Raw genomic sequence first — 13,606 nt, forward strand, 5'->3', positions numbered from 1 at the left:
GAAAAATGAAATGATATATCGAATTTGATTTGAAATAAAACTGAGAGAGAGAGCAAGACAACACGGGCCTACAAAACAGGCCTCAAAGCTATGCGAGTTAATAAAATGGTGGATATTACTACTCTCTCAAAGGGGTAAGCCACGCCCCCGGACCGATCGAATGTTACATACAAACACGCAAGATTTCAATTTTATAATTATATATATATATATATATATATATATATATATATATTGTTACGGAACCCAACGTCGGCCTCTGTTCCCCTTATCGAGGGGGGATTAATCCCCTCGCTTATGACTGACCGACGTGGTCCTGGGGGTATGATGTCACGCCCGGTCGGCGCTGGGTAGGGTATTAGGCCCAACCGTCCTATGACCTAAATACCAGCGCCTCCCGGTACGCAAGGAAATACTCCCCGCTCACGGCCGCAGCGTAATGGATGATTTGCGCCGAGTGAAGCGAACTGCAGCGTGAGACGTTTACCAAGACTAGACCCGAATTAGATTCGTTGGCCGAAACGCGCCACGTACCCTCAATATGGAAACCTTTAAAGCGACCGAATGTGAAGAAGAAGACAAGGTAGGAAGAACAGATATTTATTATTATTTACACACAACTAAAGCAGAAAAGAATTGAAATACGATTTACAAGGCAATGGAAGGAGCAGGAGACACAGTGCAATTATTAGCTTAACTATACAGTCTTACTTATAAACCCCAAGACAACATGAAAGACAGACGAACAATCAGACTTACACGAATGGGGAATTGCCGAGTGGATTGGCTGGAGGGAGAGGAAGGTTCAGCTCGGACTGAAGCATGGTCGGGCCGGGAGCGGGCAGCCGCCGCCCTCTTGATCGGTCTCGCACGGCGCGTTCCTTTGCGGCCACGGTCGATACTGCCGTTGAAACCCGAAGCTGCTGTGGCTGAAGCTGCTGCGTGCTGCTGCGTCGTGTGCTCTTTCAGGGATTCCTCCGCCTCATGCGCCGCGTACTCTCCACCAGTTCATCTGCCTTCTCTCTCTCCGTGTGGGGCGTTGGCTGCGGGTTATATAGGCCACACCCTCAAGCCTACGCGAACGTTCCCTCCACGCCCTCGCAAAGCCAAACCCCTCATCCTTGGTTGGTCGGCAAGGGCTGGCTCACTCCTCCTTTCGATGACTAGGGCGGAGACACGCCTTTCTTCTCCGAAACAGAGCACGTGGCAATGGCGGCAAATGCAGACAACCGCCCAATGCAGTTGGCAATGGAAGTTTTGAGATATGAAAGGGGATCTATCTTATTTAATTGATGCAACGCAATGAATTAGTGGACCACAGAGCCTTATGCTGACATTTACTAAGGACATAACTACTGAGGGAATCTTATGATTGGCTACGTGTGTGCGGTGGCTTAACTAAGGATGACCTTTGATCTTTACATTGGAGGGCGATATTTACAAGAAGATTTACAGCATACGAAAGGGGAAAATTTACATCGAATTACACACAGTTCCCAAATCCTCAATAATATATATATATATACACACGTATATATATACATATACATATATATAGTTTATATACATATATATATATATATATATATATATATATATATATATATATATATATATATATATATATATATATAACTGTAAGAAATAGTAGAAACTCCAAAGTACGAGCAGGGCGTCTCATTTGTATTGAATAAATAATCGTTAGATTAAATAAGATGCGGACGTCGCTTCAGGACGTCGATCTTTAATTATCGACAAGCTTTCGACCAACAAAGGTCTTCTTCTGAGTCAGCCCCAAGTTCAACGGAAGTCAACCCCAAATAATCCTTCCGTTTACTTTATTTTACTTTATAATACTTTATTTATAATACTTTATTATATAATACTTTATAATACTATAAATACCACTTTATTCGATAAAATGAGGTGCGGCCTACAGCCTTAGAAAACTAACCCTATATAAGTCAATACCTCCAACGACACAGGCGCGCATTCGTGCCGCGTGACGTGGTGACGTCATCGCGCTTTCACCTTAAAAGATTTATTTGATATAAATTGATATTTTGATATAAGCCTTAGAAAACCAACCCTACAGAAGTCAAATGGTCCAATAAAGGGTGATGGGAGGGTGATGGCAGGGTGATGGGAGGGTGGTGGGAGGGTGATGGCAGGGTGGTGGGAGGGTGATGGCAAGGTGATGGGAGGGTGATGGCAGGGTGATGGGAGGGTGATGGCAGGGTGATAGGAGGGTGATGGCAGGGTGATGGGAGGGTGATGGCAGGGTGGTGGGAGGGTGATGGGGCAGGGTGATGGGGCAGGGTGATGAGAGGGTGATGGGAGGGTGATGGGAGGGTGATGGCAGGGTGATGGCAGGGTGATGGCAGGGTGATGGGATGAGAGGGAGGAGTTTGTTTTGACGTTCCGTGACAGGCCCCGCACCCCCACCTCCGGGCCGACCGGGCGACCGGAATGAATCCCGGTGTCCCGATCCGAACCTTCAGAGCGGGCCGGCTGGGGAGTGCCAAGCACCCCGTACCTGCACTTTCCGTCCCTACGGTCCCAAATACCGGAACCACCCGAATACCACTTTATTCGACAAAATGAGGTGCGGCCTACAGCCTTAGAAAACCAACCCTATATAAGTCAATACCTCCCACGACACAGGCGCGCATTCGTGCCACGTGACGTGGTGACGTCATCGCGCTTTCACCTTAAAAGATTTATTTGATATAAATTGATATTTTGATATAAGCCTTAGAAAACCAACCCTACAGAAGTCAAATGGTCCAATAAAGGGTGATGGGAGGGTGATGGCAGGGTGATGGGAGGGTGGTGGGAGGGTGATGGCAGGGTGGTGGGAGGGTGATGGCAAGGTGATGGGAGGGTGATGGCAGGGTGATGGGAGGGTGATGGCAGGGTGATGGGAGGGTGATGGCAGGGTGATGGGAGGGTGATGGGAGGGTGATGGGAGGGTGATGGGGGAGGGTGATGGGGGAGGGTGATGGGGCCTCCCTATAGACACACACACACACACACACACACACACACACACACACACATATACACACACACACACAAAAATACACAAACTCATTTCAAACTCCATGAGGAGAACAATTGTATTGAATAATTAACAGGCCCATAACGACCAAAGTGTGAACGTATGAGCAATAGCCAAAGTACACGAGTTCGAATAAAAGCAAATACATTATAATGAATTTGTAATTTTAATTTTTTCTTTACTTTGCCTTTACTTACTAGAAGGTTCGTTTTCACAGCAGAACAAAATGTATCAACGATAATCCTTTTTGTTTTTTACCATTTATCAAAATGAATCATGTCTGACACAAACAAGGATGGATAAGGGCTGATTATGCTTTGTGGATAAAATGAGTATTAAACCAATTGTGGGAAATAACAAGAGATGATGTGGATGAATCACATTGTGTTTGAATGACATTTAATACATTTTATTTATTTATTTATTTATTTAGAACTACTCGAAGTTGATACCTGGAGCAACATATGGACAATTGATGAAAAACTCAGGAAATGTCCAGGACCTTATTCTGAAGGCCTACAAGGTTAGAGGTTTCATTCTGCTTTAACAAGAGTGTATCTGAGAGCAATGTTTCTGTATGTAATGTGAAATATGTTTTTGCTGGTTCGTTCATAAGTTGGTGATGGTGGAGGGAGGAAAAGTGGGGGAGGGAGTGGTGGGACTGTATGTAGAAGTGGAGGCAGGTTTTTGTGGGTCAATAACTCATGAATACTTGTTTCTTAAATCCAACAATACTTTTGCCATTGAGACCTCATGGCTCATAAGGGGTTTCTCAATAATTTTCTCATGTATTCAATAATTAATTGACTCGTTACTTGCAAAAATCCAAGATTTTTCAAGTCTGTCTGTTTGTCGATCTGTCAATCACCTGCAGGTCACAATTTTAAACCGATCTTTACTAAACTTCTCAAAATGGTAGAGTTGGTCATAAGGAAGAAGCCTGTTGATTTTGTGGTCATAAGGTCAACATCTTTGTGAAATTTCTAAAATCCTCAATTTTCATCTGATTGATTTGAAATTTGAGAGAGGGTTTACATGTCAGGTCACTGAATTCAACCACAAATTATTTTTGAGGTCAACATAGGCCAAAAGGTCAACATAGGCCAACGGTCAACAACTTAAGGTGGAATTTGTAAAATCCTCAATTTTCATCCAATTTACTTTAAATTTGAAGAGGATTTGCATACCAAGTCACTGAATTCAACCACCAATTATTTTTGAGGTCAACTTAGGCCAAGAGGTCAACAACTTAGGTGAAGTTTATAAAATCCTCAATTTTCATCTGATTGACTTGAAATTTGAACAGGATGTACATAGCCGATCACTTAATTCACCCACCAATTATTTTTGAGGTCAACATTGGCCAAAGGTCAACTTATTTTATTGATTTCGCAAGTATGGTGCGATGCACGACATATTTCTTGTTTCTTTATTTATGACGAAGTGTAGTTTTGTGATAGTTTAATGATAGTTTGATAGTTTGTTTGTGTGTGCATGTGTGTTTGATAGTCGATGAAGTCGCCGGAGGCATTATGCTTTCCGGCTGTCCGTCCATCTGTCCGTCCATCCTTCTGTCCATCCGTCTGCCTGTCTGCCTGCCTGTCTGTCCGTCCATCTGTCCGTTTGTCTGTGATAGGTTTTCATTATTGAGATAACTTGAGAAGGCTGAAGGGATCTTAGTCAAACTTGGTGCAGGTACAGTATGTATAACATGGTAAAGATGAACTGATTTGATTTAGGGGTCACGAGGTCAAAAGCCAAAGGTCAGAGGTCATGTTAGGTAAACATCCTTTTGCCGTGATAACTTGTGAACCAGTGATGGGATTCTGTCCAAACTTGGTAAAAGTATGTATTATGATGCAAAGATGAACTGATTGGATTTTGGGGTCAAGATGTCAAAGGTCAAAATTACAAATCTGTAATAGGTTTATAACTTGAGAATGGCTGAAGGGATCTAATTCAAACTTGGTACAGGTACATATAATGATGTAAAGATCAACTGGTTCTATTTTGGGGTCAAAAGGTCAAAGGTCAAATGTCAGACGTCCCATAAGGTAAACATTCTCTCACCGAGATAACTTGTGAACCAGTCATAGGATTTTCACCAAAACTTGGTATGATTATATATTATGATGCAAAGATAAACTGATTCGATTTTGGGGTCAAGAGGTCAAAGATCAAAGGTCATGTTAAGTTACAATTATTTCATTACCACGATAACTTAAGAACGGCTGAAGGGATTTAAATCAAACTTGATACAGTTGTGTATAATGATGTAAACATGTACTGATTAAATTTTGTGGTCAAGAGGTCAAAGGTGAGAGGTCGTGTTAAGTAAAAATTATGTTGCCGCATCAACCTGTGAACTGCTGATGGGATTTTGACCAAACTTGGTATAAGTATATATTATGATGCAAAGATGAACTGATTATGTTTTGGCATCATATGTGAGCAGTGAGGTGATTTTGTGGTGAGGTCAGAGGTCATGTCTTGTAAATATGTGGTACTTGAGCACAGCTGAATGCATTTAAATCAAAGTTGGTGCAAGTAAGTATAATGATGGAATAATGTGGGCGGAGGCATATCGGTCGATGTCGTGACATCGAAGAGTGTAGTTGTAGTTTTAACTTGATCATCGTTCATTTGAGGGTTGCAAATCAAAATAATGTAAAGCTGGGCAGGATCCCAAAGAACAAACAGGATAATTTATAGCCAGGATCATTTATAACCAGGATAATTTATAACCAGGGTAATTTATAACCAGGATAATTTATAACCAGGATAATTTATAATAGGGATCATTGATAACCTGGATAATTTATAAACTGGATAATTTATAACCAGGTTAATTTATAATAGGGATCATTTATAACCAGGATAATTTATAACCTGGATCATTTATAACTGGGATCATTTATAACCGGGATCATTTATAACCAGGATTATTTATAACCGGGATCATTTATAACCGGGATTATTTATAACTGGGATTATTTATAACCGGGATCATTTATAACCGGGATTATTTATAACTGGGATCATTTATAACCGGGATTATTTATAACCGGGATCATTTATAACCGGGATTATTTATAACCGGGATTATTTATAACCGGGATTATTTATAACCGGGATAATTTATAACCGGGATTATTTATAACCGGGATAATTTATAACCGGGATTATTTATAACCGGGATCATTTATAACCGGGATCATTTATAACCGGGATCATTTATAACCGGGATTATTTATAACCGGGATCATTTATAACCGGGATTATTTATAACTGGGTTCATTTATAACCAGGATAATTTATAACCAGGATAATTTATAATAGGGATCATTGATAACCTGGATAATTTATAACCTGGATAATTTATAACCAGGTTAATTTATAATAGGGAACATTTATAACCAGGATAATTTATAACCTGGATAATTTATAACCGGGATCATTTATAACCGGGATCATTTATAACCGGGATCATTTATAACCGGGATCATTTATAACCGGGATTATTTATAACCGGGATCATTTATAACCAGGATTATTTATAACCGGGATAATTTATAACCGGGATCATTTATAACCGGGATTATTTATAACCGGGATCATTTATAACCAGGATTATTTATAACTGGGATAATTTAGAACCGGGATTATTTATTTGTTCCACCCATAAATTAGGAGTACCAGCATGTGAGATTCTGTCTTCAATCATCCCATAACATTCAGAATTGTGAGATTTGTCTGCAATCATCCCATAACATTCAGAATTGTGAGATTTGTCTGCAATCATCCCATAACATTCAGAATTGTGAGATTTGTCTTCAATCATCCCATAGCATTCAGAATTGCCTTAAGTTAATGCTGATGTGCAATGGACTTCATGTCTTTATCGGCTATAATATTGGGATATGCAGTCTTCGTGCAATTATCCCATTACTAATTCCTTTTATTTCTCTTTGCGTATTTTAAACATCTATTCATTACGATCCCGGGAAGGCAATGGCAAACGACCCAGCATAACCCTGGTCTAAAGCAAGTTCAGCAGAACCCACGCTCTGTCAGAATCATAATAGGAATCCACTACCAATTCCCCATACTGAGAGCTTTTGGTGTTGTTGAAAACTTGGCTACTTCTTAAAAAATGTAGTTTCCTCTTCATTCTGAGTATGCCACCGCAGCATAAAGTTCTTACCACATCACCTACTTATAATTGTGTGATTTCATTTTACCTTTGCTTTCTGAATTTCCCCATTTTGTGCATCTATTTTTATCTTTATTTCCAAGGACAAAGATAAATGTCCTCTACCTTTCCCAGGCACCAAGTCAAGACAATCCCAATGTTAGTCCATCCTACACAAATGGAAGCAAAGTAGACAATTTGGTTCAATTATGAGCAAAAATAACCATATGTGTTAGTGTCGGTGCTACTTTTTGCCAAAGATTGCACCAATGAGGAAAACAGCACTGTCTGATTAATCATTTAGTGCTCTGAATTGTTTGTGACCCTGTCTCTGATGGCTGAACACAATTGTTCAGAGAATATATATTGGGCCATTATACATTGTTTTAAAGGGGATTAACCTTGTTGGTATCACAATTCACTGGGTAGTGATGTTTATCCTGTCTTAGCTTTGATGCATTGTCACTGCTATCTTTGTTAGTTTTGCAAAGCAGACATCCAATATCCACTATAGAGAGCGGAACAGGTCCTCATGATCCCAACTTGTAGAACACTACTCAAATAGGCAAGATGCACAATAATATAAGCAAAATGTAAGGCAACTTTAAGTTTGGGTTTAGGATGAAGAAGAACACACTCACCTGAATGTACTATTATTGCCATACATATCAGTATGAATCATTATTGTGTGCATCATCTGGGATAACCTGGGATGGCAATTATACAACTGAACATAGTGTGACCATTGTTATGTTAACGATGAACTCACAGTTGCTGTGCTGACTCAATTGAGTGAGTCTCCTTTTTGCCAGTGAGGTTTGCTTTCCATTGTACCAGAAAATAGTTATAGATAGTTATATAACTTATAAGCTTGTAAACATGGGAAGAGACCATTTGACCCACGATGTCACAGAAACACTGTTAATTTAATCTTTCAGTTTTTTATCTTCAAACAAAGGGTGCTCCACTGCTCCATACACGTACATACACGGGGGGAGGAGGCTGTTTCACAGCACCACTTGGTTGTCTGTGACATAAGGGTGAAAGGTGCGAGGAGAGCTCGGCGGGTGAAGTACCAACCGAGAATGAAGGTGTGGAGGTTGAAAGAGGTGACAGCAAGGGAGGCATTAAAAGAGAGGCTGAGTAGGGTAAAGGATGATGTGGTTGAGCTTGAAAGTGGTTGGATGTCAATGAAAGATAGTCTGTTGGGAGCCGTTGGTGAGCTTTGTGGATGGACAAAAGGACCAAAAGGACCACCGAGGCACTCGGAAACATGGTGGTGGGATGATGAAGTTGGAAAGAGGATTGATGAGAAGAGGAAGAAGTTCAAGGAGTGGCAGAAGGCGAAGGGTACGGGGCAGAAAAGGCAGAGCATGAAAGTTATAAGGCAGCCAAGAAGGCTGCAAAGAAAGAGTTAGCAAAGGCGCAGGAGGCATGCAGGAAAATGTTCGGTGAACGCTTGGATTCGGAAGAGGGTCAGAAAGCAGTATTCAGGATTGCAAAGCAGACTGCGAAAGAGAGGTGTGATGTGATGGGGGTGAGTTGCTTGAAGGATGAAGTGGGACAAATCGTTGTCGACCCAGATGGAATTAAAGGAAGATGGAAGAGACATATGGAAATACTGTTGAATGCAGAGAATGAATGGTATGGCAACATCAAGAGTAACCCAGTTTTAAGACTGGCAGAGAACATAATTGAAGGAAGTTGAGGAAGCGATGAAAGCAATGAAGAGTAGAAACGCGGCAGGGCCGACGGGAATTGTGGGAGATATGTTGAAGGCAGCGGGAAGTTGGGGTGTGAAGAGAATGACAGAGATCTGTAATCTGGTGGTGAAAGAAGGTCGCATTCCAGTGGATTGGGAACCGAGTACCCTCGTCCCTCTACACAAGGGGAAAGGTGACCCTCTGGACTGTGGCTCGTACCGAGCGATGAAGTTATTGGGGCATGGAATGAAGGTATTGGAAAGGGTGTTGGGGAGGAGGATAAGGAAGGAGGAAAGTGATAAGGAAGGAAGGAAGATAAGGAAGAAAGTGAAGATCGACGAAATGCAGTTTGGATTTATGCCAGGAAGAGGAACGATAGTCGTGCTTTTTATTGTGAGGCAGTTGCAGGAGAAGTACATGGAGAAGAGGAAGAAGTTGTTTCTTGGGTTTGTTGATCTGTAGAAAGCATTCGATAGGGTTCCACACGCAGTAGTGACATGGGCATTGAGGAAGTTAGGAGTGGAGGAATGGTTGATCAGAGTAGTGATGGCAACGTACAAAAGAGCGCGCACAGCTGTAAGGACGAAGGACAGGAACAGTGGTGAGTTTGAGGTGAAGGTGGGAGTGCATCAGGGGTTGGTACTAAGTCCACTACTATTTGTAGCTGTGATGGAGGTGCTGGCTCAGAACGTAAAGGAGGGTTTACCGTGGGAGTTGTTCTCTAGAGATGATCTGGTGTTGATTTGGGAGAGTATGGATGGACTGAAGGCAAAGATGAACAAGTGGAAGGAATGTATGGAGGCAAAAGGTCTGCAGGTGAATATCGGAAAGACAAAGGTGATGGCAAGCGGTAAAGCATGCAGTGAGGTGGAAAGAACTGGGAAGTGGCCATGTGCTGTGTGCAGGAAGGGTGTCGGAGTGAATTCCATTCAATGAACAATGTGCGCTGAGTGGGTTCATCAAAAATGTAGTGGTTTGAGAGGGTCATTAACCAGTGTGGGAGCTACATTCAAGTGTAAGGTGTGCACAGAGGGAGCTGCAGATGGAGGAAACGTTGAGTTGGATCTTGGAGACGGCGTGAAGCTGGAAGGTGTGAAAACATTTTGCTACCGAGGAGACATGCTGAATGGAGAAGGTGGATCAGACTCGGCAATGGTTGCTGGAGTGAGATGTGCATGGAATAAGTTTTGGGAACTGAGTGGCATGCTGACGAGGAGGGGGGTGTCGTTGAAGCTGAAGGGAAAGGTGTATGCTGCATGTGTGAGAAGTGTTATGATTTATGGGAGCGAGACATGGGGAATGAACGTAGAGCAGCAACGAAGGCTGGAAAGGGTGGAAATGCGAATGGTTCGGTGGATGTGCGGAGTATCGTTGAGAGAGAGGAAGACAAATGATGAATTGTGAAAGATGATGGGAATAGAGCCTGTGATTGATGCTGTGAAGAGGAACAGGTTGAGATGGTTTGGTCATGTGTTGAGGAAGGATGAAAGTGACTGGTTGAGAAGAGTGATGGAAATGAATGTAGAAGGAAGTAGAGGACGGGGAAGACCGAGAAAGACTTGGCTAAAGATGGCGGAAGAAGAAATGCGGGCAAGGGGGTTAAACAAGGAGAGATGCAGAAAATAGGGCAAAATGGAGAAGATTGTCATGGGGACCGCAAGGCTAACCCCCGCTCTTGCAGGGAAAATGGCCTTAAAATGCCTGTTGTTGTTGTTGCATACAAAAGGTGCTCCACAAAATGATGACACATTTTCAGTTGTGAGAGAAACGAATAAAAACTACATAAATAAAAATCAACAAGGAAAATAATATCTATACTATTGCAAAGAATGAACAAATTTGAACCGAAATTATATGCACACAGTAGGGTACAAAGGTGTTCAAAGGTGTACCAAAATGAGTCAAAAAATGAGTCCACCAAAATCACTAAATTCTTACCAAACTACATAAGTTCATCAAACTATCACCACACTATCATTGAACTATCACCAAACGCGACGAGTTCATCAAACTATCATCAAACTACACGAATTCATCAAATTATCACCAAACTATCATCAAACTATCATCAAACTACATAAGTTCATCATATTATCACCAAACTATCGCCAAACAACACGAGTTCATCAAATGATCACCAAACTATCATCAAACTATCACAAAACTACACGAGTTCATCAAATTATCACCAAACTATCATCAAACTATCACCAAACTACACGAGTTCATCAAATTATCACCAAACTATCATCAAACTATCACCAAACTACACGAGTTCATCAAATGATCACCAAACTATCATCAAACTATCACAAAACTACACGAGTTCATCAAATTATCACCAAACTATCATCAAACTATCACCAAACTACACGAGTTCATCAAATTATCACCAAACTATCATCAAACTATCACCAAACTACACGAGTTCATCAAATTATCACCAAACTATCATCAAACTATCACAAAACTACATGAGTTCATCAAATTATCACCAAACTATCACCAAACTACACGAGTTCATCAAATTATCACCAAACTATCATCAAACTATCACAAAACTACATGAGTTCATCAAATTATCACCAAACTATCACCAAGCTACACGAGTTCATCAAATTATCACCAAACTATCATCAAACTATCATCAAACTACACGAGTTCATCAAATTATCACCAAACTATCATCAAACTATTACGAAACTATACGAGTTCATCAAATTATCACCAAACTGTCATCAAACTATCACCAAACTACACGAGTTCATCAAATTATCACCAAACTATCATCAAACTATCATCAAACTACACGAGTTCATCAAATTATCACCAAACTATCATCAAACTAATACGAAACTATACGAGTTCATCAAATTATCACCAAACTATCATCAAACTATCATCAAACTACATGAGTTCATCAAACTATCATCATACTATCACCAAACTACACGAGTTCATCAAATTATCACCAAACTTTCATCAAACTATCATCAAACTACACGAGTTCATCAAACTATCATCATACTATCACCAAACTACACGAGTTCATCAAATTATCACCAAACTATCATCAAACTATCACCAAACTACACGAATTCATCAAATTATCATCAAACTATCATCAAACTACACGAGTTCATCAAATTATCACCAAACTATCATCAAACTATCACAAAACGACACAAGTTCATCAAATTATCACCAAACTATCATCAAACTATCACAAAACGACACGAGTTCATCAAATTATCACCAAACTATCATCAAACTATCATCAAACTACACGAGTTCATCAAATTATCACCAAACTATCATCAAACTATCATCAAACTTCACGAGTTCATCAAATTATCACCAAACTATCATCAAACTATCACAAAACTACACGAGTGCATCAAATTATCACCAAACTATCATCAAACTATCATCAAACTACACGAGTTCATCAAATTATCACCAAACTATCATCAAACTATCACAAAACGACACAAGTTCATCAAATTATCACCAAACTATCATCAAACTACACGAGTTCATCAAATTATCACCAAACTATCATCAAACTATTACGAAACCACACGAGTTCATCAAATTATCACCAAACTATCATCAAACTACACGAGTTCATCAAATTATCACCAAACTATCATCAAACTATTACGAAACCACAGGAGTTCATCAAATTATCACCAAACTATCATCAAACTACACGAGTTCATCAAATTATCACCAAACTATCACCAAACTATCATCAAACTATCACCAAACTACACGAGTTCATCAGATTATCACCAAACTATCATCAAACTATCACAACACTACACGGGTTCATCAAATTATCACCAAACTATCACCAAACTACACGAGTTCATCAAATTATCACCAAACTATCATCAAACTACACGAGTTCAGCAAATTATCACCAAACTATCACCAAACTACACGAGTTCATCAAATTATCACCAAACTATCATCAAACTACACGAGTTCATCAAATTATCACCAAACTATCATCAAACTATTATGAAACTATACGAGTTCATCAAATTATCACCAAACTGTCATCAAACTATCATCAAACTACACGAGTTCATCAAATTATCAACAAACTATCATCAAACTAATACAAAACTACACGAGTTCATCAAATTATCACCAAACTATCATCAAACTATCAGCAAACTACACGAGTTCATCAAATTATCACCAAACTATCATCAAACTATCATCAAACTACACGAGTTCATCAAACTATCATCATACTATCACCAAACTACACGAGTTCATCAAATTATCACCAAACTTTCATCAACCTATCATCAAACTACACGAGTTCATCAAAGTATCACCAAACTATCATCAAACTATCACAAAACGACACGAGTTCATCAAATTATCACCAAACTATCATCAAACTATCATCAAACTACACGAGTTCATCAAATTATCACCAAACTATCATCAAACTATTACGAAACCACACGAGTTCATCAAATTATCACCAAACTATCATCAAACTACACGAGTTCATCAAATTATCACCAAACTATCATCAAACTATTACCAAACTACACGAGTTCATCAAATTATCACCAAACTATCATCAAACTATCACAAAACTACACGGGTTCATCAAATTATCACCAA

At 40.0% G+C, this 13,606-nt stretch overlaps 1 protein-coding gene across 4 annotated transcripts in view; it reads left to right on the forward strand.

The window, feature by feature from the left end:
- The window catches only part of LOC137431895 (integrin beta-6), a 194,552-nt gene that overhangs the window by 130,927 nt on the left and 50,019 nt on the right, over window positions 1–13,606 (forward strand). For 2 of the 4 annotated variants that reach the window (XM_068123725.2, XM_068123726.2), the window contains exon 9: window positions 3,495–3,584. The exons of the other annotated variants lie outside the window; for them this stretch is intronic. In XM_068123725.2, the coding sequence (XP_067979826.1) occupies window positions 3,495–3,584 (90 nt within the window). The remainder of the gene's footprint in view (window positions 1–3,494; window positions 3,585–13,606) is intronic. 4 annotated transcript variants of the gene reach the window in all.

Source organism: Myxine glutinosa, chromosome 7 (assembly GCF_964187855.1).
Source record: "Myxine glutinosa chromosome 7, kmMyxGlut1.1, whole genome shotgun sequence".
Taxonomy (NCBI): domain Eukaryota; kingdom Metazoa; phylum Chordata; class Myxini; order Myxiniformes; family Myxinidae; genus Myxine; species Myxine glutinosa.